The sequence below is a fragment of the Pleurodeles waltl genome, chromosome 7, assembly GCF_031143425.1.
Source record: "Pleurodeles waltl isolate 20211129_DDA chromosome 7, aPleWal1.hap1.20221129, whole genome shotgun sequence".
In the NCBI taxonomy this organism is placed as follows: domain Eukaryota; kingdom Metazoa; phylum Chordata; class Amphibia; order Caudata; family Salamandridae; genus Pleurodeles; species Pleurodeles waltl.
The window spans coordinates 1,347,777,877-1,347,802,209 of NC_090446.1; the positions used below are offsets into that span (position 1 = coordinate 1,347,777,877).

General features: G+C 43.5%; 1 protein-coding gene across 1 annotated transcript in view; it reads right to left on the reverse strand.

Moving 5' to 3' along the window:
- Positions 1–24,333, reverse strand: part of PTPRH (protein tyrosine phosphatase receptor type H) — a 634,102-nt gene that overhangs the window by 108,177 nt on the left and 501,592 nt on the right. Inside the window, exons 15-16 of the mRNA XM_069200757.1 lie at positions 14,337–14,606; positions 4,112–4,384 (exon numbers count right to left, since the gene is read on the reverse strand). Of these exons, the coding sequence (XP_069056858.1) occupies positions 4,112–4,384; positions 14,337–14,606 (543 nt within the window). The remainder of the gene's footprint in view (positions 1–4,111; positions 4,385–14,336; positions 14,607–24,333) is intronic.

Here is a 24,333-nt window from a genome sequence, read left to right on the forward strand (position 1 = left end):
CAGTGTTTACTCTTTTTGCTCCTTACAAAATGACAGTGATGATGTTTCTCAGGGCTCATAAAGAGATTTGCTTTTATTTCTTAACCTCCTCATTTAATCATTTTGTCAGCTATTCCTCCTTTTTTCCTTCTCCTAACTACATCTTTTGAGCTATTTCCTTAAATTTGCTATTTCAATTAACTTTTCATTATTCCTGTCACCTCCCGTCTTGCCCAATTTCCCAGTACTCAATTCCCTCTGCCCTACAATCCAGTCCAACCCCATACCAGCAATGTGCACGGATGGAGATATTTTTTACGTATAATTAACATTCAATTGTAGCAGACAAACTCTCAATGGTAGGCTTTTAACATACATCTTTGCTGCTCTGTTCCTCTGGTAAAATGTCAAAGCTCTGCAGAAGGAATATTTTTTGCTTAGTACTTGATGATATATATATATAAATATATATATATATACACATATATATACATATATACACATATATACACATATATGTGTGTGTGTGTGTGTGTGCTAGGTTATTGGAGGTCAGTGTCACAGCTTATTCTTTACCTTAAAACACACTTGTTAATGTACTATTAGTGTCAAATCTGCACCTATTCCTGCTCTACAGATCTTTAGGGGAGAAGTCTGTTAAGGAATTAGTGCACATAATTTTAGCCATTGGGTCGTTTGCGAGAACAAAATGTACTACTGCATGAATAAGCAGCCCAGGTAGTAGCGAAATGTCATGAACTGCAGGGTGCACTCGGTCACTTGCTCTAGCAGTTCACACTGTAAATAATTTTTTTTTACATTTTTGGTTCGGGTATTTTAGCTTTAGGGCTTATAACAAGTTTGGAATTCGACTTAGATGACCGCCAGACCTAAGATGAGAAGACTGCCGTCGAGGTGGCAATCTCTCCACCAGCCCTAATACCAGTTTCCCACTAGGCTGACGGGTGGGAACCCAGGTTCCCGCCCGTCAGGCCAGTGGGAAAGGTGTCAGCATTGTCGCCGGCTCGTAACAGAGCTGGTGGCAATGCTGCCACACTCAGGGGGCACCAGCACCCTCGAAATGCTCACAGTCTACACCACAGGTGATCAATGCAGGGACCCCCCTGTTGTCCCCTGCACTTGTTCTCTGCCAACCTTTTCATGGTGGTGCCACCGCAGCATTGACGATCCTCGGACTGCCAATGTCTTAATCAGGCCCTTGGTGTCCATTTGAAAACCAGCATAAAGCCTCTAGAAATCAATTTTTAGCATCGTGCATGGCCGTTTGTTTATTTAAAAGCAACACAGGAACTGTCTTCCTGCAGGAAATGTGTGTCAGTTGCACAATGTACTTTACCCTTTTAATCTGTGCAATGTGCACGGTTTTTAGAGCATTCTCCATTTTGGGAGAACGAATGATCACTGCTCAATATGTTTCCATTTTGGGACCGCAGTAGTTTGCATAGGTGATGTGACCAAGGTTTAAGCACTATTCCAGCACCATGAGTTCCAAGCTTGATTGTGACATGGAAGCATTTTGAATGAAGGTTGAACTGGGTGATCCTGGGGCTAACATGTCTTATGTCAGTCAGTGCACTTGGTCAGAATGGGTTTAGGCACCTGTTTTTGCTGAAAGTGTGCTGTCTGCAGCACATGCTAGGAAATACACAGCAGTGTTTGCCAATTCATATTTTTGAGCTGTGCTGTGCACAGCAATACACTAACTTGTACATTTTCGGAATTATTCTATGTACTAAAAGAAGTTCAGTTTCACCAAAGCAACACCATGGACTATGTCTGGGTCTGTGCATAGGCACTGAAGATGTTTATGATATGGCCCCTGATACTTTTGTAAGAGTTGATGCAGCACTATTGACATGACTTTCAGACTATCACAAAGTAAACCCAATAATAGCATTGTGTGGTGCAGTGTCTTATGGGAAGGCATTGACTATGGACGCATCCATTTGCACAGTGATGCCACAATCCTGATTCCTGAGCTTTCAGAAAGCAAAGCTCTAGCTGGTCTCAGTGAATGAGAATAACATCAAGGAAATGCCACTTGCTCTTGACTGAGACAATTCTCAGAGTTCAGTTGTAAACCTGCTCTATGCAATATCCAGTAAAGAGAGAGCTGAAACCATGTGACGTGAACATACTCCCTAACCAGGAGTGGAAGTACACCCTGGAGGTTTCACTATCTTGCAGATGGTCATCTGGCATATTAAATGGCATACCATGGCTCAAAAGGTTCATATCAGAAGCATCTATAACAGAAAAGTGCTTAGAGGTAGGGGATGCAGTTACATTGCTTGACACAACAGGGTGCTGAAGCAGTGAAATTGAGGCAAAATCAGATGTTTTCCAGTTTCTATTGAAAAGCAAATATTCCTTTTGGTGGTGTCTTTTATCGGTTATAGTCAGTTTTAACTGAAAACCACAAAGCCTAGTTATCCACCATCCCAACATAAATACCTCGTAAATACCACACCAGAGAAATAAAACATCTCACAGCATTGGTATTTCCAAAAGTAATATTACAGCACTCAAATACCAGCCTTAGTGCCTCATTGTGAGATGGCTGGTTTTAGGATGCAGAGACACTGAGGAGGATCCTGAACTCTGCAGGAGTGGGTGTGAAACAGAGGAACAATTGCTGTGCTCACTTACTCAGAGCATTACAGGCAGGTTATGAAAACCTCTTGATCACTGTTAGACTCACTGCCTAGTTAAAAAAAGGGGACCTATTAAAGGTAGATCACACCTTCCATTATCCAATATTGACTACTCTAAAGATAAAAAGAGAGAAGCTGGAAAATGGTGTGCAGTGTTGACTGAGTAAAACAGTAAGTGGAAGGCTTGCGGGTTAGGAAACATACAAGAGAACATGAGATATAACAAGGAAAATATATGTAAAAGAAAGGGGGGATAGGAGCAACAAGTGAGAGCACAGAATAATAGGAAGATTTACCCCATAAGAGAGGAGGGGGACAAACTGTGAGAGAAACAAGTATTGGTAACCACAAGTGCAATGTAAATTGCAACTTTGCAGCATGTCACTTTTTCACTGTTTAGCTTTATCTTTACCAGAGAGGAAAAACACATGCAGTGTGAGGAAAAATGTAACATTACATAACGCCACTGAGGACTATAAATCTCATATATTGCAAAGCTACAACAGAAAATATGCAAAGTTGCATTTGTTTTCTACTTTTGGGCAAACTGAAAAGTATCACTAACATATAATATGCAGTATTCTATAGCACCCAACCTGCACTATTACAGCACTGAAAACTGGACAGAGTGATTCAGGCAGATCTATGTTTTGCTGGGAGTGTGTGTGGTTGTAGAATGTTTGAAGATTTGGGTGTGATGCAAGAGGTCCTGAGACACTGTGTCATAGAGAACTAGAAGACGTGCTTTTGAGGATCGAGCACAGTTCTTGCAGCATTTCTTCTATGTACTTGACCGATGGATTATAACATGATGGGTGTGGAACCCAATTGTTTCAATCAAAGGTCTTGGTGAAGTGTCAGGCAGGATAGCATGGGAGTCTTCAAGGAACTCAAGACAGATCTCATCTGTGAAGTTCAATGAAGCAGAAATACACATAGGCTGGCTTGCATTGTGAAAAGGCTAGACATGGCGAAACTGGTAGGGCTGGAGACGTCCTATAGAAGTGGGATCATGTAGAGTTGCACATTGTTGATCTGCTATCTTGAACAAAGAGCTGAAAAACTAAGAAAGTGAACAACTGAAAGTTGCTTTGCAAGCTGTATTCTCCTTTCAATCCAGGTACAGAGATACAGATAAGTAAAGTTGAAGTAACCACGCTTATGATGCAATATGCAACTACATGTAAGAAATACAGTTAAATGGTGAAAGAGCCCATAGAATTGAGCATTCACCGATAGGGGCAAGTACATAGCTGGAAGAGTGTAGGTTTCAATTCCAGCAGGTTTCATTCAGCCTTTCATCCTTCTATCATTATGTTTGGTGATAGCAGCACTTAAGATTGACAGCGCCATATAATGGACAAAACTGTGGTAGTAATTGCTACATAAATAAAATAATGGTTGTTGATTAAAGAATGTTACCAACACATTTTTTAGAGTATTTTTGAAATGCTTACTCGTCTGTGCATTTGTTTGACTCTCTGTGCTGAAAGCGTTGTCGATCCAGGAGGTGACTCTTGCAATGTATAGGTTGCCCGGGTACAAGGCTTCAAAGGTCCGGTTGGTTGCATTGGTGCTAGCAGTCTGTGTGGTCTGTTCATGCTTGGCATTTGTCAGGGTCATGTTGTACTGATATCTGTCTGCATTGGGATCCTTTGGTGCGGTCCAATCGATGAGGATCACTGTGTCACTGACTGGCGATGCCATCAGATTTTCAGGCTGATTAGGATCTGTAAGGAAAACAAGAGTTACAATCAGAACCCATGCAACAGTAGGCCAATCTGCAATAGCATGAGGACACGCATGTATTTATCTTACTTCGGCAGGGGTTGAGGGGTGTTTCATGATGCAGTGGGAGGAAACTAGACAAGCTGTTGAAAGATATTACATACTACAATAAAAAAGTTACCTATCTATACTTACAAGACGAAAACCGCCTGAAGTATACTCAGGGTCTTACATTAATCAATGGAAATGCAAAACATGTTTGTAAACTTCTCAGATTCTTCCATATCCAGTGGCTCAGACTGACACTGAGCAGGCAGGGACAAGTACATCTCCTTACACATCTGCCCAAATCTACGGGGACTAGAGAAGGGCAGATACAGACCGGCCAGGGCAAGGGGCTAGGCAGAGGGAAGAGAGCAGGCTACAGGAGAGCCATAAGAAGATTGAGACCTGACAATAGTACTACAGGTGTCAGATTCCAATATTACACATAGGGAAATGGACTCTCTTATAAGTTTATCTAAATACACTCTTACGAAGACAGAATCAGAAATACTGGCTAAGGGCCTCTCCTTTGATCTTAGTATTGTCCCTAATACGTTTAATATCAAAACGGAACCCCATCAGTTTTTTCAGGAAGATAAGACTCAAACATTATTTCTCTAAAATCCCATACCAAAGAAAGTGGAATGGCAGTGGTCCAAGACAAGACCCCGATCCCCCTTCACACTGTCAGTGCACTTGGTATCCCACGAGGTGTTGACATTCGGGCAGATGGGCTTAGGAAATTATATACAGTGGTTAGCCCGGAAGGAGTACATCACATACAACACCACTAAGTCCCCCATAAGCTAGAATTTACCACTCTCAATAGAAATACCAATATTGCCAATCAAACCTATGGGAAAAGGAGGTGCCATATTGATATCAGACACTGAAGATTACAAAACTGAGATTCAGACAACTGGGAGTACAGGAACACATTAAGAAACTGAGATCCTATCCCACAAAGGAAGGGAGTCAACTTATTAGCGATAAAGGCCTTGTTCATGGGTATATAAGTAAATATGAATGTGATATCTAAATAAAAACATCCTAGAACACCAACAATATATACCCTAACCAAGATCCACAAACGTCTAGACAGTCCTCCATAATGTCAAGATGTGGTTCAGTCCTGGAACCATTGTGCAAATAAACGGAGATATTCATTAAGCCTTTTGTAAGTAAGACTGGAGCACACTGGTAGAGGATTACCCTTTCTCACCCCACACACAATTATTAGTCAATATGGATATAAATGTGTTATATACCAACATCCCACAGCAGGAAGCATTGCAGGTGATTAGATCTATACTAGACACTAGAGATAAACCTATGTAGGCGCCCACTGAATTAATAGTGTCATTATTAGAGGTAGCTATGACAAAAAATATTTGTAATTAAGAATTAATTTTACTTTCAGTCTAAAGGTGAAGCTAGGGGGGGTGGGATTTGCTCCCGATCTGATTAATATTTTTATGGACAACTACAAAAAAATGCATATATCTCCAGTAACCAATCCCTTATCTGAGAGAAAGACGTTCTGGAGGACATATAGATGGGTTTTATTAATATGGACAGACAACACCATCCGGTGAGATGTCTTTTTAGGATGGCTTAATAGGTCAACTGAAATTCAGTTTGCCATGACTCATAGCAGCATTGAAATACATTTTCTAGACATGACTTTACAAGTCGAGGATGGTAAATTATACACAAAATTATTCAGAAAACCAACAGAGCATAACACACTTCTGAGATACACTAGTAGTCATCCTATGAGCCTATGGGATAGGAGCCTGGTAATACCAGAGAATTCGAAAGAATTGTTCACTAAAGGCTGAATAAATGAAAGAATTTGAGGTCCTGGTTAATAGGCTACATGACAGATATTACGTAGATGGAATGCTGACACACGCAGGAAAACAAGTGTGGTATTGCTCCAGGGACCATTTCTTAATACCCAATGAGCATAAAAAAAGAGGAGGCAAACACAAAGTATGCTCCCAGCTGGTGGGACCTTTGAAAATGCTCATGCTGACTGGGAGCAGACTTTTGATTGGTTTCCCTGCCTGCAGTGATGCGGGCAGGGAAACAGATCAAAATATTGCTCCCACCTGGAGGGATCAGCATTAGTAGCTGCTCACTCCAGATGGGAGCAATTTAGGCTCCCGCTACACGAGAGAAGCCAGCTGGAGCTGCTGGGGCCCTGGGGCTCCCCGTTGGCTCTCAACCAGGGCACCCATCTTTCATAAAGCGGGTGCTGAGGAATGGGTTTCCTGGGATCGATAACAGCTTGGGGAGGGAATCCATGTGCCCCCTCCCCTTTATTGTTACTAGTAGCCCTGGGGGGTAGGGCCCTTAGGGCATAACAAGGAGTGGCGATGGGTGCAGTGCCCCTCCCTTCCCCTTTATTTTAGCTAGTGGCCCTGGGGTATGGGGTCTCCAGGGTCTAAGAAGGCTCGGGAGGGAACATACCTCTGCCCCACCACTTAAAAAAAAAAGAGAGTCTTGGGGGATAGTGTCCCAAGGGCCCAGAAAGGCTTGGGGAGGGGGCACCACACGGCCCCCCTACCCTTTTATAAAAAAATGCCCTGGGGTGGGGGTCCCCGGAGCCTATTAAGGCTCTGGGAGGGTGGCCACCAGGCCCCCCCATAAAAATAAAAGGACCTATGGGATGGAGTCACCAGGGCCTAATAATGCTCGGGGCATGTGGACCCCTTTCCTTTATAAAAAAAAACATACGGTCTTGTGGCAACTCCCCACAGTGGATGGCTGAAGGCTGTGTACTGCGGGGAGGTTGGCTTTACATATGGTAATAAAATATTACTTTACGTTAAAAAAAATCTACAAATTCACCGAAATATGTACACACATACACACGTTGAGTAATTCTGAAAGACTCTACAAGAATATAACAAATACATTTGGTATTTGAGATCAAATAAATAAAAGCTCAGAAGGAGATAATGGATTTCTCTGAGAAAGGAATTCCCTGTGTGAAAATAAGGATCCTGGGCCAGGGACAAACAACCAAATTACAAAAATAACACCCCAGGCTACCCTAAAATATATATTGGCAAACCTCCCAGGTCTGCATTCATAAGAAATATATAACAAAATCAGAAATATGTGGCAAGCAATCCGGCTACTAAAACGCCCACTAGACACCAGGGATTTATTTATGTTTATGAAATTGGCATGAGGGAGCGACCCCTTGGGCAAGGGTCGCTCCCAGGGGGGATGGGGAGTGTGGCAAATTTATTTTATGCCATTTCTGCCCCCCCGGGTGCAGAACGGCCTATTGTTAGGCTGATCTGCCTCCAGGGCGGGCAGAAACCTCTAGGCACCAAGGATCATTTTTGTTTTTGTTTTTAGAGGTGGGGAGCGACCCGTTAGGCAAGGGTCGTTCTCCTAAGGGGCAAATTATATTTAGGCCATTTCTGCCCCCCTTGGGGACAGATTGGCCTATTTTTATGAGGCCAATCTGCCCCCAAGGGGGACAGAAACCATTAGACACCAGGGAGTTTTTTTTTCTTTTTTGTGAATTTCACGCAAGGGGAGCGACCCCGTAGGCAAGGGTCGTTCCCCTGGGGGGCAAATTTATTTTAGGCCATTTCTGCCCCCCTGGGGGGCAGATCAGCCTATTTTAATTAGGCCGATATGCCCCCAAGGAGGGCAGAAACCACTAGGCACCAGGGATTTATTTGTTTTATAGACGGGGAGCGACCCCTTAGGCAAGGGTCGCTCCCCGGGAGGGAGGAGGAGGGGGGGGGGGGGGCAAATTGTATTTAGGCCATTTCTGCCCCAAAGATTTTTGCTACGCCAATCTGCCCCCAAGGGGGCAGAAACCACCAGACACCAGGGATCTTTTTTTTGCGTCAATGTCACGGAAGGGGAGCGACCCCGTAGGCAAGGGTCGCTCCCCAGGGGGGATGGGGAGTGTGGCAAATTTATTTTATGCCATTTCTGCCCCCCCGGGTGCAGAACGGCCTATTGTTATTAGGCCGATCTGCCCCCGGGGGCGCAGAAACCTCTATGCGCCAGGGCTAATTTTATTTTTGTGTTTTTTTTTTGTTTGTTTGTTTTTTTAGAGATGGGGAGCGACCCATTAGGCACGGGTCGCACCCCTGGGGGTCAAATTGTATTTAGACTATTTCTGCACCCCTTGGGGGCAGATTGGCCGATTTTAGGTCAATCTTCCCCCAAGGGTGGCAGAAACAACTAGGCACCGGGCTTTTTTTTTTTTTTGTGCCAATGTCACGCAAGGGGAGCGACCCCGTAGGCAAGGGTCCCTCCCCAGGGAGGTTGGGGGGCAAATTTATTTTATGCCATTTCTGCCCCCCCTGGGGGCAGATCGGCCTATTGTTATTAGGCCGATCTGCCCCCAGGGGGGCGCAGAAACCGCTAGGCGCCAGGGCTAATTTTTTTTGGGTGTTTTTTTTTTTGTTTGTTTGTTTTTTTAGAGATGGGGAGCGACCCATTAGGCAAGGGTCGCTCCCCTGGGAGGCATATTGTATTTAGATCATTTCTGCACCCCCTGGGGGCAGATCGGGCGATTTTAGGTCAATCTGCCCCCTAGGGGGGCAGAAACAACTAGGCACCGGGGATGATCTTTTTTTTTTTGTGCCAATGTCACGCAAGGGGAGTGACCCCGTAGGCAAGGGTCCCTCCCCAGGGGTTTGGGGGGGGCAAATTTATTTTAGGCCATTTCTGCCCCCCCCCGGGGGCAGATCAGCCTATTGTTATTAGGCCGATCTGCCCCCAGGGGGGGCAGAAACCTCTAGATGCCAGGGCACATTTTATTTTTGTGTTTTTTTGTTTGTTTGATTGTTTCTTTAGAGATGGGGAGCGACCCATTAGGCAAGGGTCGCTCCCCTGGGGGGCAAATTGTATTTAGACCATTTCAGCCCCCCTTGGGAGCAGATTGGCCGATTTTTATTAGGCCAATCTGCCCCCATGGGGGCAGAAACCACTTAAGCACCAGGGATTGGTGTGTGTGTGTATGTGTGTGTTTTCTTTCGGGGGGCAGCCCCTTGGGTAAGGGTCGCTCCCCATGGGGGCACATTACTGTTGGCCATATCTGCCCCCCATTGGGGGCAGATGGACCTATTTTTGGAAGGCCCATCTGCCCCCAAGACTGGGCAGAAAGCCCACCAGAGGTCAGGGAAGTTTTTTTCCCAAAAATAAGAGGGTGGGTGTATGGCCATACCCCCACCCCAAATAAATGGGGCCAAAGTTGTTCTGCCCACCAGTGGGCAGATGGGGCAATTACCCCTGATCCACACCCCGGTGGGGTGGGGCAGAAAGTCTACTAGATGCCAGGGAATTAAAAAAAATATTTATATATATTGGGGTGGTGGCTACCAACCAGTATGGGCCTGGTTACGCCCCCACCTCAACTGAAGGGGGTAACAGTCTTTCAGCTCTCCCTCGCACTCTAAAACATCTTATCCCGCAGCAAGCAAGAAGACATTTGATTATTTTGGGTTTTAGTTTTACATTTGGGCCATGAGAACTTGGCTTACTCTCAAAATCGTCCCACTTGGAATGGTGAGGGCTGCACTTTATGGACTTTGGGACGCTGCCATGTAGAAAAATCCACAAGACCTAGGCACATCTGAAAACTAAACATCTGGGTGATTCCAGGGTGGTGTGTTTCACATGCACCCCCCCACCAGTTTTGTACCCACAATCCCCTGCAAACCTCCAACTTTGCTGGAAATCACACATTTTTCCCACGTTTTTGTGCTGGAACCTTCCGGAATCTGCAGGAATCCACAGAATTCCTACCACCCAGCATTGTCTCATCTATACCGATAAAAATTCTGCTGCACTTGTCAGCCTAAAAATGTGTTTTTTGCTAACTGCCCTTTTGGACCCTTTTTGTTCCCCCTCAATATCGACATGTTTTTGGCTCTTCCCTTTCACAAGCACTTGGCCCACCTACACAAATGAGGTATCATTTTTACCAGGAGACATTGGGTGGTATGAAATGTGTCCCAGTGTGGTGATCCCACACAGAAATGTGGGAAAAAATTGATTTTTTTAGCTAAATTTGAGGTTTGCTGAGGATTCTGGGTAAGAAAACATTGGTGGATCCACGCAAGTCACACCTCACAGGACTCCCTCGGGAGTCTAGTTTTCACAAATGTCTGGGTTTGGTAGGTTTCCCTAGAAGGCTGCTGAGCCCAGGACCAAAAACGCAGGTGCCCCCCTGCAAAAACAGGTAGTTTTGTATTTGATAATTTTGATGTGTCCAGATAGTGTTTTGGGGCATTTCCTTTTGTGGGCGCTAGGCCTACCCACACAAGTGAGGTACCATTTTTATCGGGAGACTTGGGGGAACACTGGGCGGAAGGAAATTTGTGGCTCCTCTCAGATTCCAGAACTTTCTGTCACCGAAATGAGAGGAAAAAGTGTTTTTTGGGGTCAAATGTTGAGGTTTGCAAAGGATTCTGGGTAACAGAACCTAGTCAGAGCCCCACAAGTCACCCCATCTTGGATTCCCCTAGGTGTCTAGTTTTAAAAAATGTGCTGGTTTGCTAGGTTTCCCTAGGTGCCGGCTGAGCTAGAGGCCAAAATCCACAGGTAGGCACTTTGTAAAAAAAACACCTCTGTTTTCTGTGAAAAAATGTGATGTGTCCACGTTCTGTTTTGGGCCATTTCCTTTTGTGAGCGCTAGGCCTACCCACACAAGTGAGGTACCATTTTTATCGGGAGACTTGGGGGAACGCTGGGTGGAAGGACATTTGTGGCTCCTCTCAGATTCCAGAACTTTCTGTCACCGAAATGAGAGGAGAAAGTGTTTTTTTGGTCAAATTTTGAGGATTGCAAAGGATTCTGGGTAACAGAACCTGGTCAGATCCCCACAAGTCACCCCATCCTGGATTCCCCTAGGTGTCTAGTTTTAAAAAATGCGCTAGTTTGCTAGGTTTCCCCAGGTGCCGACTGAGCGAGAGGCCAAAATCCACAGGTTGCCACTTTGCAAAAAACACCTCTGTTTTCTGTGAAAAAATGTGGTGTGTCCACGTTGTGTTTTGAGCCATTTCCTTTCGTGGGCGGTAGGCCTACCCACACAAGTGAGGTACCATTTTCATCAGGAGACTTGGGGGAAAACAGAATAGCAAAACAAGTGTTATTGCCCCTTGTCTTTCTCTACATTTTTTCCTTCCAAATGTAAGGCAGTGTGTAAAAAAGACGTCTATTTGAGAAATGCCCTGTAATTCACATGCTAGTATGGGCACATAACCACTGCTTCTCAACACCTTATCTTGTGGCCATTTTGGAAATACAAAGGTTTTTTTTATACCTATTTTTCACTTTTTATATTTCAGCAAATGAATTGCTGTATACCCGGTATAGAATAAAAACCCATTGCAAGGTGCAGCTCATTTATTGGCTCTGGGTACCTTGAGTTCTTGATGAATCTACAAGCCCTATATATCCCAGCAACCAGAAGAGTCCAGCTGACGTAACGGTATATTGTTTTCAAAAATCTGACATCACAGGAAAAAGTTACAGAGTAAAACGTGGAGAAAAAGGTCTGTTTTTTTTCACCTCAATTTCAATATGTTTTTATTTCAGCTGTTATTTTCTGTAGGAAACACTTGTCGGATCTACACAAATGACCCCTTGCTTAATTCAGAATTTTGTCTACTTTTCAGAAATGTTTAGCTTTCTGGGATCCAGCATTGGTTTCTCTCCCATTTTGCCCACTAACTGGAAGGAGGCTGAAAGCACAAAAAATAGTAAAAATGGGGTATGTCCCAGTACAATGTCAAAATTGTATTGAAAAATTGGGTTTTCCAATTCAAGTCTGCCTGTTCCTGAAAGCTGGGAAGATGGTGATCTTGCCACTGCAAACCCTTTGTTGATGCCATTTTCAGGGAAAAAACCACAAGCTGCCTTCTGCAGCCCTTTTTTCCCATTTTTTTGAAAAAACAACATTTGCACTGTATTTTGGCTAATTTCTTGGTCTCCTTCAGGGGAACCCACAAAGTCTGGGTACCTCTAGAATCCCTAGGATGTTGGGAAAAACGGACGCAAATTTGGCGTGGGTAGCTTATGTGAACAAAAAGTTATGAGGGCCTAAGCGCGAACTGCACCAAATGGACAAAAAAAGGCTCGGCACAGGAGGGGGAAAATGCTTGTCAGCGAAGGGGTTATAGGGAACTGTATGTTAGAAGTATTACTAAATAGCATGTTTTGCCTGGTTTTGCCTGGTTTTAGATTTGTAGATTTGTAGGCAACACTTACCAAACTTGGATTCCAAGTTCACTGTTGAAGTCAGAGCTTAAGGATGTTCAAAAGAGAACACTGACCCCAACAGGGAGAAAGTGCATTATTGGGCACTGGGCATTGGAGTAGGGAAGAATCCTTTACTTATCATGGAGGGAATTGGAAAACCTATGTAGGGTTCGGCTTCTACAGAAATTAAATCCCAGTACAGCAATATACTCAAGCCCTACAGATTGGAAACTGGTACTTTAGAGCAAACGCACACAAAGGCCGGTATTAGAGCTTTGAGTAAACCCTGTTTTGGCCAGTAATAGGAGTTACAGGTTGAATCAGGGTTTTAAATTGTGCAGTATAACCTGCACTTCCATCTTTCCCAAGACGCACGTTGGCTGTTTCAAAAGTAAGCAGAATTTTACCTGGGGGAATAACAATGGATTTTGAAGCAGAGATACAGATTCCAGTGGGTATTCTACTTTCCAAGTTGAAAAACTCATAGGCCCTCATTATAACAATGGCGGTAAAAAACGCCTATTGTCACGGTTACGGCCGCCAACATACCGCTACCGCAGCTGTCTGCCATATTATGATCACTGCTGGACTTCTGCCACAAGAAGGGCGGAATTCTGGCAGTGATCATACTGGCTGATGGTTGTAAGCTGCTGCTGCTACCACCAGCACCGCCACGCCAGTAGAACACGGCCAGGAGTATTATGTCCAGTAATGTGTTCTGCTTGTGGGGCACTGCTGGCGGTAGCAGTGCCCCTTCCCGTTCCCTGCCAGAAGACGTCCTCGACCAAGGTAAGTTGGGCTTTCGACAGGGAAGGGGGGGATCAAGGGGTGTTGTGTGTGTCTGAGTATGTGCATGAATGTGTGAGTGTGTCAATGCATCTGTGTGTGTTGTGTTCTTTGTGTGGTTGCATGCGTGTGAGTGAATGCATGTAAGAATGGTGAATTGAGTGCGTGTCTGCATGTCAGTGTGCAAGCATGTCTGGAAGTATATGTGTATGCGAGTGTGAGTGATTGGGTGTATGCGTGGTGCGTGTCTGCGGGTGTGTGTGTATGGGAGGGTGTGGGGGTGAGTGTGAGGATCAGAGGGGGTGGGTGGTGAGTGTGAGGATAGGAGGGGATGGGGGTGAGTGTGAGGATCAGATGGGGTGGGGGGAGTTTGGATGGATGCGGAGTGGGGGGTGCCAGGTGTGTGTTGTGGTGGAGCCGGTGACAGGGAAGGAATTCCGTCACCGGTAGGGCCTACGAAAACCATGGTGGTAGGCCGGCTCATAATGCCATGGGTGGTACTATGCCGGCCGCCAGGCTGGAGATAGACATCTCCGGCCTGGCAGCTGATACCGCCATGAGTGGGGAAGTGGCAGGCTGGCTGCAGCCAACCTGCCATTCTCATGATGTGGCAGTATGTACCGCCAGCCTGTTGGCGCTATTGCCGCCACATTACCATTCACCGTGGGGTAATAATGACCCTCATAATGATGAAACAATACCTGCAACTAGCGATTTCCATAGTCGAGCAACATTGGTAATTGTGGGAGTGGCAGTCCCATTTCGATTTTCACCCAGAAACCAAGGCATGAATACTATGGTGCTGAATGTACATGTACTTAAATTCTCAATTTTTAAGAGCAAAAGAATCAGCCAGCCAGCCAGCAAATTACTCACTTGAGTAACTTCTGTAGTTTGTTTCGGTGCTTGAAACGTTATTCTCTGTCACCGACTGTATGACGAATGTGTAGAGGGTCCCGGGCAGTAAACTGTTCTGCGTAGAGACATTTTCTTTAACTTCCATAGGTCCAATGGTAGAGCCGGCATTTTGAACCTTTACCCAGTAGGTGTAAGAATTGACAAAAAGGTTGTCAGGTTTTGTCCAGGAGATTGTAATTGATGAGTTTGTCCTGTTATGCAGGTTCACGTTACTAACAGGAGAAGGATCTGCACATGAAACAAAACATTATTATTTCTGAGTCTCTCCTGCAGATATAACATCAACAGTTACAGGAGCATCATAGTCTGACTTTGAGACATTTTCATGAAGTCTCTAACACCTCTTGAAGCTATGCCACCCTCAAGTCACTTTGTTCCTATGGATCTTCAGTTCTGAATCCCAATGTGCATGTGCAATGTGCATAATTAAACTTCCCATCTTAATTACAGAGTAGAACTTTGGTGAAGTTGGACTTACTTTTGAGGGAGAAGTATCTCGTAAAAAATATTTTGCACAGTTCTACCCAAACACATTTTTAACAGCACATTTCACACAAATTCACGCTAGCAATCCATACAAAAATATATTACATTAAAAAGCCATTAATACCAAATGAATAGCATAAATTCATCATCATATTATGAACAACAACAATCTGGACAAACAACAACACTACCACAAATAGAGCACTTGGTATTATTATGGTAAGCCACTGTAAACCAATAAGGATCGTCTGGACTTTTTGCATGGTGTACCCTTAAATTGGTACACTACATAAAATGCCAGATTCCTACAAGAACATTGTAAATTCCGGAGCTTACAACCTTGAAATCACACATTTGTTCATGAATCAGGGATTGCGAAATGTCACGTAGTTCTCGACCTAGGACTCTTCGTGAGCAGGGTGTCAGTTAGAAAAAACTCGTACAAAAGGAAGCCGAAGTCCTCCGGATAAGGTAAGATGGAGAGGAGAGCCTAACAATAGCACGCCCCAGTCACAGTCAGCAGTACATGTCAGGGAAATTTAACGACCCCCTGGCACCAAACTTTTAGAGTGGAGCACCATACAAACAATACAGGAGTAGTTAGACACCACACATCTTTAAAACATAAACACCCATTAGAAACATGAAATAACAAATACAAAAAGAGTCAAAACAATATACGGTATAATGTGGCAAAACAGAAAAAAATAAAAGAACATTAAATCTAAACCAGAAGAGAAAAGGGCAAGCACCAGTCATGTGTTCTAATGCCGGAAATGCACAGGTCTTTTAAAAACCCTCTTTATTACTGCTGCTTGCCACCACACTCGAACCACTCCTGCCTACTCCACGTCAAAGAGATCACAATGACGTAAGTCTGAGCTCCATTTATGACGTCGCCCTAGACACACTAGTGAACATCATCATGCTGGTGGAATGAAACACGGAGTGCCAGACGTTTCACCTTCCCACAGCCAGGAATCACAGCAGCCCGGGGTGGGGTTTCCCTTCCAAGTGGTGCCATTGTACTTCAAGCTCTTCAGGTGCCAATTAGGTTAAAAATCTAACTCTCTATGTTCACTGGATTTACACAAACTGGCAATCACTTCAATTCCATAAAAATGACACTCCAAACACCTTACCACTTTTCATATCCTGACAGACATTTGTACGGTGTGCGCTGCACGCCTGTCACATGCCAACAGGCTTCAGACACGTTAAGATGAAGAGAAGTTTAATAACGCATCCTAGCCACAGTCATCCGTAAATGCCAGTCGGAGAACCTCAACTGATAACAATACCAGGGTTCTAGAGTGGAACACCATAAGACTAGCACCACGAACCACCACTGAGGACTCTGAGAGATTCCAAACTCTTCCAATAGAATACTTTCAATGTACCTCCCACTAGCAATTGTTCTAAGATCAGGATCTCCTTCCACGAATTAATAGGAAGGCCAGAAATTTGTATAGCTTTATTATTCCAAAGCAGACCTGTTGCTTGCCGGAAGCTATCCATTGTCATTCCTTATAGTCAACTTCCAAAGTCTCCTTGGCTTCTTGAAGATGAGCTTGTCTGGGTCACTGGAGAGATCCCTGTTCTCATAGAGGACCCACTGTTCCATAACACTGCCCGTCGGTCGCCATTTATCGAAAAGATTTGAAGGCCGGTCTGGTGTTTCAATAATCGATGAAAAGTGATACACCAGAAGCAATAAGTGATGTGCATTTTAGTAAGAGGCAATGTGTAGATGCAGTAATCAATATTTTGCCCAAAATTTCGACATCTTAAGTCTTGGTGTCAATTCCTTGTCAATCCTTTTCAAAAGGGCCTGTGATATACATATAGATAGCATTCCAAACACACACTTAAACACAGATGCAACCAACATCATTATTGTTTGGAACCTGACTAAAAATATTAGAAATATCTCCCATTTGCAAAGGTTTGTTTGCTTTTCCAGCTCAGGGATGTGGAATTCCTATCGCCTGACGCCCGGACATCTTGTTTGGGGTCAAGGGCAACAAGTTTTTATATTTACTTTGTCCTTGGGACAAGTAGGCCCAACCCCCTGCAGCAAAAACCCTTTGGCTGCCTGTTTACAGAGAGTGGAACTCTCTACAGTTGAGGTAATGTGTTTCCAAAAGATAATGCTGTTCGAACTTGTATTTATGGTTCATTATTTGAAAACCTTCATTATTAGGGTGAGTGCTGTAAATAAATGTTTTAAGGTCACACTTCACTACTGACGTTGGTTCCAGTACAAATAAAAAAAAACGTGTATACACATGTTTGAAAAGTTTAGGCTATGAGGCTAAGTATAATGCTCCCAGAATGCTCTCTGATTAGATGCAAATGAGGTGTCATTTAGTAAAATGTTTTGATGCATGCTAGTATTTCCCAAAAATATTTCTAATGGAAAATCAGTGTAACCATTTTCAACACTATTATGGGAAGCATTAAAATAAACAAACACTGACAAAGCCAACTGATCTGACATATTTTTATAAGTCTTTTAGTTTCATCAATGCGTGTCTTGTTTTGACATGGCTTTTGTAACACTTTATTGTTGTGGGAGCTACCAGGCCCTCAACATTGTAACAAACACTGGAAAAAAAAAAAAAACGTTTTTGAACTCTAAAAGCACACGTTGCCACCAGTGGCATAACAAAGGCCCCGCAGCCGCCCTCCAGGGGGCCCCTTCAGCACAGCACCTGCCCTGAGTGAGTCTGGAGAGGGGGCTCCTCCATGTTCTTTGCAAAGGGGCACCCTCCAGTTTCGTTACGTCACTGTTTGCCACTGTAGTTCCTGACACTGAACAAAACTACTTTGTGTGCCAATATGCTCCTTGTGGAAGAGAAGAATGCGATCACTCACAGTAAAGCCAGCCGAAAGAGAGAGAAATAGAAGTTTAATAAAAACAAAATGTCTTTAACACCAGACCTAATTAGGGACCAAGACCCACATGTAGGTAGCTTTTTGCATGTCGCAAACAGCGACTTTCGCTGTTTGCGACGTGCAAAAAGCACATTGCGATGCACAAACCCAGTTTTGCGATTCGGTAACCTGGTTACCGAATCGCAAAACGGGTTTGCGATTTGCAATTAGGAAGGGGTGTTCCCTTTCTAATTGCGACTCGCAGTGCAATGTAGGATTGTTTTGCGGGCGCAAACCAATTGCAGTTTGCACCCATTTCAAATGGGTGCTAACACTTTCACAAAAGGAAAGGGGTCCCCCTGGGACCCCTTCCCCATTGTGAATGTCACTGTAAACATTTTTTCAGAGCAGGCAGTGGTCCGCAGGGCCACTGCCTGCTCTGAAAAAATGAAACGAAAACGTTTCATTTTTCGTTTTTGTAATGCATCTCGTTTTCCTTTAAGGAAAACGGGCTGCATTACAAAAACAAAAAAAACTGCTTTATTGTAAAGCAGTCACAGACATGGTGGTCTGCTGTCTCCAGCAGGCCACCATCCCTGTGAGGCCGTCAATCGCAAGGGGGTCGCAAATTGCGACCCACCTCATGATTATTCATGAGGTGTGCATTTGCGAAGCCCTTGCGAATCACAGATTGTGTCAGAGACACCATCCTACATTCGGATTTGCGACTCGCAATTTGCGGGTCGCAAATCTGAACCTACCTACATGTGGCCCCAAATTCTTAAAGAAAGTAACAAAAGTGCACCCATGGTATATGTCGTACCCTTATAAAATATTTGTGAACTGTATTTTAGCATGGGTAAATACGGATGTGTAGATTTGCTCATGTGAAAATCTATTGAGCATTCGCAAGTTCATTTTCCCTCCAGCCACTTTCTTCCCAACCCTGGAAGAAGTTCTAATTCTGCCATTGTCAGGAGTAAATGTCCAACCTTTCTTATTATGGGAAAATATTAGAGAGAAGCTGGTGAGGATCTTTAAAACATGCAGGTTAGTAGGTTTGCAGACTCAAAGGCATTCCAGCCCTGGAACTATTGCTTACTGCTTCCTCCAGCCCCAGTATGCAGATCTGCAGAAAGGTGGAAAAATAAGGAAATTGCTACAGTAGGGATTGAAACTGCAAGTATTCAAGCCCTACTATGGTAGTAGCCCTGGCATAGTCAGAGAGGCTATTATCAGAGCTCTTACATAATGAGATTGCTGCCATAATTTGGCGCCACACTAAAGGCAACCAAAGGGACAAGTAGATCTTTTTACAGGACAAGTGGATTTGAGAAGCAACCTGTCCCGTGGACAAGTAGATATTTTAATAAATTCCACACCCCTGCAGCATGTCTGAGAAATCTTACCACAGGCAAAAATTGCCAGATATTTTATTTTCCTGGGGAGCCAATGGTGGTCTGTCCTGCAAAGGAAGGCATCATTTAACTTTGTGACCAATTTATTTTATCTCGAGAGAAGACAAACAAAAATTGGTGACCCCATTCATTAGTGCTGCGCTCAAGTTCAAAGAGTCGGATAGAGTGAGCATTATAGTATCCGGATAGAGCAGAAGCCTAAGCTCTCTCTCTCTGGAGAAATTATCTCCTTCACCTATCATGATTCTCTAATAGCAACTGCAAATGGTGCCATGGTCAGAAGGGAAAGTTGTGGTGGGAGCAGGTATTCCTGAGGGGTGTCTGCACTGATCAGAAAAGAGAGTCATGTTGTGCCATTGCCATGAATGAATGCCACAAGATAATGGTATAGCATTGGACCTAATGAATAAAGCGGAGGCCCAATTCAGCCCCTTCCCAGCGTCCTGAAATGGAGCTCTACTCTACAAGGTAAAATGCTTTCTCAGCCTCCAGGGAGACAGCCACTTTGTCATGTTCATCCTATCTCTCTTACCACATTAGGTGCGGTAGGGTGCTTATATGGTACCTGTAGGTTTGACAAGTGACAAAGTCCACCTGTTTCCTATGTTCAAGGACAGGAAGTAATTTCTGCTGTCTTGCTTTTAAGATTTTAGTCAATATTTTAATGTCTGTATTTCATAGCGCTATCAGCCATAAGTGGCACAACTCAAGGGGTCTTTATCAGGTTTGGGTATCAAAAGAATGTCTCAATGGTCAGCCTTCAAAGCCCTACCTCTCCCAGATATCGCTGACATGCTCAAGTCAATCAAATCCACTTCTTATGAAGATGATGTCTTACCATCAAAGCTCTCGCCTTACTTACCACAGTCACTGCCTCCGTAACTCGGGACATCTTCCCAGAAGCTCCCAAAACAAACCAGATCCTCTCATTCATAAAGAACTCTATACTAGACCATGATGGCCAAGCCAACTACCAGCTCATCAGTCACCTACAATTCATCTGCAAGATTATTGAAAAAAGCAGTATGTGTTCAACTCCAAGACCACATCAATGCTAACCACTTTCTGCACGGCTCCCAGTCTGGCTTTAGATAATACTGCAGCACCGAAACCATTACATTACACCCCTTGACCTCAGATGAAGACGATTCCTGCCTCCTGATATTCCTGGACCTCTCAGCTGTCTTCGACAGTAGACCACCTCACCCTCATACACGCTCTGAAGTCTCCTCATTTACGAAGTCATCATGACCAGCACCCCTGCATATCTTGCAGATAAGCTCACCATCTCCGGTAAGTCTCGGCACACCTACAGCAAACACAGAAGCAGACTAAGAAGTGTAAAAAACGAAAAGGACGAGTCAGCAGACCTTTTCCATCTATGCTCCCAGGATCTGGGACAATATACATGAATCCATCAGAACCACCCCTAATGCTGGTCCAATTTAGGACACAGTTGAAGACTCACCTCTTTACAGAACACCACATCACAATACATTAACCATCAACAACCCATAATGCAGATACATGGACCTCCATCATTCATCATCCTGTATGATATTTGTTGTAAAGGATCCTGTAATTGTTAAATCAAAATGTCAATAAATAAATATTAAAAAAATAAAAAAAATAAAAATAATCAACAACCCAAGTTCTGCACTTCTTACATGTTAGGTTTATGATTGTCTTTGACCATGCACAGCGATATATGCCTTTTGGTTTGGATCACACTCTAGAAATTCTATAGGCATACATACATATATGCACACAACAGCCATCTAGCCGAAAATGAAGTCTTGATTTTTCCATGAAGCACAGTGCAGCATGCTTCTGCTACTGGCTAGGATCACCTTATGTGAGGCGAAGACTCTGTGGTATTGTGTTTTTGTAGCCTTTGTTGTGGTGGATTAGGAATTTATTTTGTTATGAAAAGATTGATATTTACAAGTTGTTACAAAGGCCCGCAACGGTGCCATATAACTATCTTCTGGCTCCCCCTTCACCTGCACCTTTTCACCAACTAAGTTGTTTCTTCTCATGGTTGCTAATTTAGGCATGGCAATGTTTTTAAAAAAAAATGATTCTGTTCATCTACTGTCTTGTCAATCAAAGGATGCTGAAAATGTTTAAGTACACAGCTTCCTGCAGACTTCCTAAAATATGTTTTTGCTGTGAAAACGTCAACTCCAATGTCTTCAAGGTATGCATTAAACCCCTCTTTCCACTGTTCCCACTCCAATACCAATCCTCCTGACCTCTGAAGAAACGATGGCGGTGATGATATCTTGCATGCTTCTATTGTTGGAATAACTATTAGACAACAGAGTAAACCCTCCAAAGTAGTCCCAAGAAACGAAAATGACACACTTTGCAGTGCAATACATTAGATCAGTGGTTCCCAACCTTTTGACTTCTGTGGATCCCCACTTTATCATTACTGGAACCCGGGGACATCCCAAAAAGTCATTACTGAAAGCTGGGGACCTAATCTATTAATATTATTTAATCATCTAAGCAGTCATGGACTCCCCGAGGAGGCTTCACGGACCCAGAGGGGTCCCCGGGCCACAGGTTGGGAACCACTGCTTTAGTTAACCAAGATGTTTCAATATCGTTACTTTCTAGGTTCCAGTAGACATTTAGGGCCATATGTACGAACACTTTTTCCCATAGAAACAGAATGGGCAAAAACCTTTGCTACATCTGGTCCTTAATGCCTTGAGAAAATTGCAGATACTTCTCTCAATGGATAGTTTTCTCATGGTTTAATTATCCAATGTATCAACATTAACTCTCAGTGTTGAAGTACACAGCTGCACTTGTCAAGCAATGCCTCATTTTTAAAATGCACTTTACAACACTCTGGACAAACATTTCAGAGGAACTGCAATACTACAACATGGCCAAATGTTTTTTGCTCCCAACTTGTGGCCTACGGAGTTTCTATAGATGGAGTAATATCACCGTCTTTTGGTTTTGTGCCGCACACACGCAGAACTGGTGTATTTCAAGGTGCTTTCATGTGATGAAGGAAAAAGAGGCAATGTGAAAAAAGTAACTGCCTAGGATCATACGAGCAATGCATGTTTCACAAGGATTGGTGGTGATAGCGTTTGGAGAGTGTGGTGTATTGGAGCCGCGCCGCGCGCAGGTCTCCACGGAGATGCCGAGGGAGAATCCTCGTGCGGTCTCCGAAGAGATGCGCGGCTCGCAGTCGGCAGAAGACGGTTGTAGTGGATCGGAGGACGGAGAAGCTGAATCGATGGCTGGGGCATTATTAAAGTAAACGTACCTTTCTTTTATGGTCTCGTTTGATTCCTGAGCTTTTAAGACTTTACACTGGCGACGAAGGTGGATTAATTTTTGCCCCAACATCAAGGAAGAATTTATTTTGGTAAACCGAGGTCCCATTTCTTGGAGGCTGGTGTTTTTTTTCGTTGAGTTTTCAATGCGAGGAGCGCACAGACGAGTGATATGCACTGGAATTGAATCGAGGAAGTGAAATGAGCTGGATTTCGTGAGTACACGGAGGCGTAGTTTCCACTTAAAGGCACGTTTGGAGAACAATGTTAAAGGGGAAGTGTCTCTTTTCAGCAGCATTGGCAATGGTTTGAAGATTTTCAGGAAGTGTGGTTTCCTCTTAAAGGGATAGTCGTGGATCACCGTTAAAGGGGAAGTGTTGCTCTTTGTTCAACTGCATTTTTCAATGATGGACTCAATTTGTTGGATGATCCGTAGCATCTGTATGCGGTGATAGGCACACCTTTAACTTGAAAGCTAACTTGCCTGTCACATACATTGCACGGTGACAGGCACACCTTTTGGGAAGGGTTTGTGTATGAATTTAAACATTCATAAAATGTAAAAATGTGTGTGATAAATATTATATAGGAAATTGGAGAAGTTAGGATTCTGCTTTCAGTTTACACTAACGTAGTTTATGTATTTGTGTTAGTTGTTTAAAATATCTGATATTTAAGAATGCAGAACGTAACACCCCCTCCCTTTTTCTTAAGCAGTCCTGTTGATCCTACTTACTCTTGGTCTAAATGGAAGAAAATGTTTGTTCATTATGCTAGAGTGTGTGGGCCGACACTCAGCGCAGAGAGAAAACATGCACTTTTGATGCACTGTTTAGGGGGTGAAGGTCAAGAGGTACTTGAAAACCTACCAGAGTTAAGTCTTGAAGAATCTAGAAATTTGAATGAATACGAATTGTGCATTAAAAAGTTGGACAAACATGATATACCAAGAGTCAGTACGATAATGGAGAGGTACTATTTTGGAAGAAGGGAACAAGGGAAAGATGAATCGGTGGAAGAATACATTACTAGTTTGAGAAAACTTGCAGCCTCTTGTAAATTTGGATCTTCAGTGCACAAAAGAATCAGAGATCAATTTGTACTTAGGTGTAGTAGTGACAAAATTAGGGAAGAATTGTGGTTAAAGGATGAACCACCTTTGGAAGAAGTGATTTTGGTAGCAAAAGGAGTTGAACATATGCTTAAATGTGTTAAAGAACTAGGCAGTAACAAAGTTATGACTTGTGAATCTTCAAAGGTAAATGAGGTGATATGTGAAGTAAAAAGCAAAGAACTTAATACAATGAGGAAAAAAGATGATGAGTCTAAGTTTAAAGGAGAATGTTTTCGATGTGGGAAAATTGGCCACAAAGCTAATGCTAGCATTTGCCCAGCCTTAAATGTAGTGTGCAATGGCTGTGGGAGAAAAGGTCACTACTATAGATGTTGTCGTAACAAGAAGAAGTATGGTAACGGCAACACCATGAAAGAGATTAAAGAAGTGTCTCAGGAAGTGGTTTTCCAAGTTAAAACATGGGAAAAAAGTGAGGAACATCCAAGTGAAGTGATGAAAGTAGAGGGAGTTGATCTTTTGATGAGGTTTGATTCATGTTCACAATTAAGAATAATTTCCAAGAAAAGCTTTGACTTATTAGCAATGAAAGTTAAGGTTTTAAATAAAATGGATGTACGCCCAGGTGGTTATGGTGGTCAACCAATAAAAATGTTAGGGTTCTTTGAGGGTCATCTTGAACTGAAAGGGAGACATTTAGTTGGTAAAGTATATGTGTCCAATAAGGGGGACAATCTTTTAAGTTGGGCACATCAAAGGTTGTTGGGGGTAGTATTGAATCCCAATGCACAGCCACAAGT